The sequence below is a fragment of the Fulmarus glacialis genome, unplaced genomic scaffold, assembly GCF_000690835.1.
Source record: "Fulmarus glacialis isolate BGI_N327 unplaced genomic scaffold, ASM69083v1 scaffold13617, whole genome shotgun sequence".
NCBI classification, from domain to species: Eukaryota; Metazoa; Chordata; class Aves; order Procellariiformes; family Procellariidae; genus Fulmarus; species Fulmarus glacialis.
In genome coordinates, this window is record NW_009223869.1 from 1 (window position 1) to 1899 (window position 1899).

Genomic DNA, 1899 nt, shown 5'->3' on the forward strand with positions numbered 1-1899 from the left:
TTGTTTCTCCAGGACTCCCACACGCGGCTTTAGGGATGCGACACCCCGGGGCTCCATTTCCATCCCTTTTACACCAAAACCCACCATTTTTACTCCCAAAACTGCTCCTTTTACTCCCAAAACTGGTCCTTTTACTCCCAAATCCATTCCTTTTACACCCAAAACCTCCTCTTTTACACCCAAACCCACCGCCGGTAAATCATGCCATTTGGGCCTTCGCGGCCCGGCCCTGTCAGGAACTGCCGCCCGGGGAACAGGGAGGACAAGGAATTTCTGGCTCCATCGGTTTTTTTAGGGCTGAATTTAAAAAAAAATGCTAAACCCAAGACTTAAAAAACCCCACATTTTGGCTGTGTGCTTTAAAACCTGTTTTTTTTAAACCCCTGGGGTTTTAGCTTGTGGGGCTTTTCTGTTAAGCAGCAAACTCACCCCAAAATGGTCAGGGGGAGTGCGAGGTTTCCCCCTCTTTTTTCCCCCCTCACCCCTTTTTAATTCGCCTTTAAACCCCCTAAAAAAGGGGTGAGATTTTTATCGCCATGTTATAAATTGGTGGAAAAATGGGGTTTTCCACCAAAGCATTTCCCTGTGCCTAAATCCCCACCGTTTTTTAGGGGTTTTAACCCAAATTACATTTCCCTGTGCCTAAATCCCCACCGTTTTTTAGGGATTTTAATCCAAATTACGTTTTCCTGTGCCTAAATCCCCACCGTTTTTAGGGCTTTTAACCCAAATGGCGCTGGGACGCGCCTGCTCCTTCGCCGCCATCTCCTCTTCTTACGGATTTGGGGGGCGATGGGTGGCAGGGGGGTCCCCGATAACCCCCCCTGTCCCCCCGCTCCAGGACCCGTGGGCGCTGCGCTATGGGCAAGAGGAGCAAGCGGCCAGCCGACAGCTCGTCCTCGGGAGACGAGGAGGAGTATGTGGTGGAGAAGGTGCTGGACCGGCGCGTGGTGAAGGGCCAGGCCGAGTACCTGCTCAAGTGGAAGGGCTTCTCCGAGTAAGTACCGCCAGGGAGGGGGGACGGTGACAGTGATGATGACCATGACGGTTATTTGGTGACAGGGAACACAACACTTGGGAGCCGGAGAAGAACCTGGATTGCCCGGAGTTGATCTCGGAGTTTATGAGGAAGTATAAGAAGATGAAGGAGGGTGATGGGAACAAACCGCGGGAGAAGGCGGAGAGCGCCAAGAGGAAAGGAGGGCTGCCCGCCGGCGGGGAGGACGTCAAGGCCAAGAAGAAAAGGGAGGTGAGGGGGGGGCCTCGCCATGGGGACGGGCACCCAGGGATGGGGACAGGCACCCAGGGATGAGAACGGGCACCCAGGGATGAGAATGGGCACCCAGGGATGGCGACAGGCACCCAGCATCCCCGTGATGGGGACGGGCACCCAGGGATGAGGACAGGCACCCGGGGATGAGAACGGGCACCCAGGGATGAGAATGGGCACCCAGGGATGAGGACAGGCACCCAGTATCCCCGTGATGGGGACGGGCACCCAGGGATGAGGACAGGCACCCGGGGATGAGAACGGGCACCCAGGGATGAGAATGGGCACCCAGGGATGAGGACAGGCACCCAGTATCCCCGTGATGGGGACGGGCACCCAGGGATGAGGACAGGCACCCGGGGATGAGAACGGGCACCCAGGGATGAGAATGGGCACCCAGGGATGAGGACAGGCACCCAGTATCCCCGTGATGGGGACGGGCACCCAGGGATGAGGACAGGTGGGGACAGGCACCCAGGGATGAGGACGGGCACCCAGCCATGGGGACAGGCATCCAGCATCCCAGCGATGGGGACAGGCACCCAGGGATGGGGAAAGGCACCCAGGGATGAGGACAGGCACCCAGCATCCCCGTGATGAGGATGGGCACCCAGGGATGGGGACAGGCA

At 57.6% G+C, this 1899-nt stretch overlaps 1 protein-coding gene across 1 annotated transcript; it reads left to right on the top strand.

Moving 5' to 3' along the window:
• Positions 1-860: 860 nt before the first annotated feature.
• On the top strand, positions 861-1249 carry LOC104079808 (chromobox protein homolog 5-like; the record flags this gene model as incomplete). Its single annotated transcript, XM_009581964.1, has 2 exons — positions 861-997; positions 1063-1249. Coding segments are annotated over exons 1-2 (324 nt in total), but the record flags the coding sequence as incomplete, so codon positions are not given.
• Positions 1250-1899: the final 650 nt, after the last annotated feature.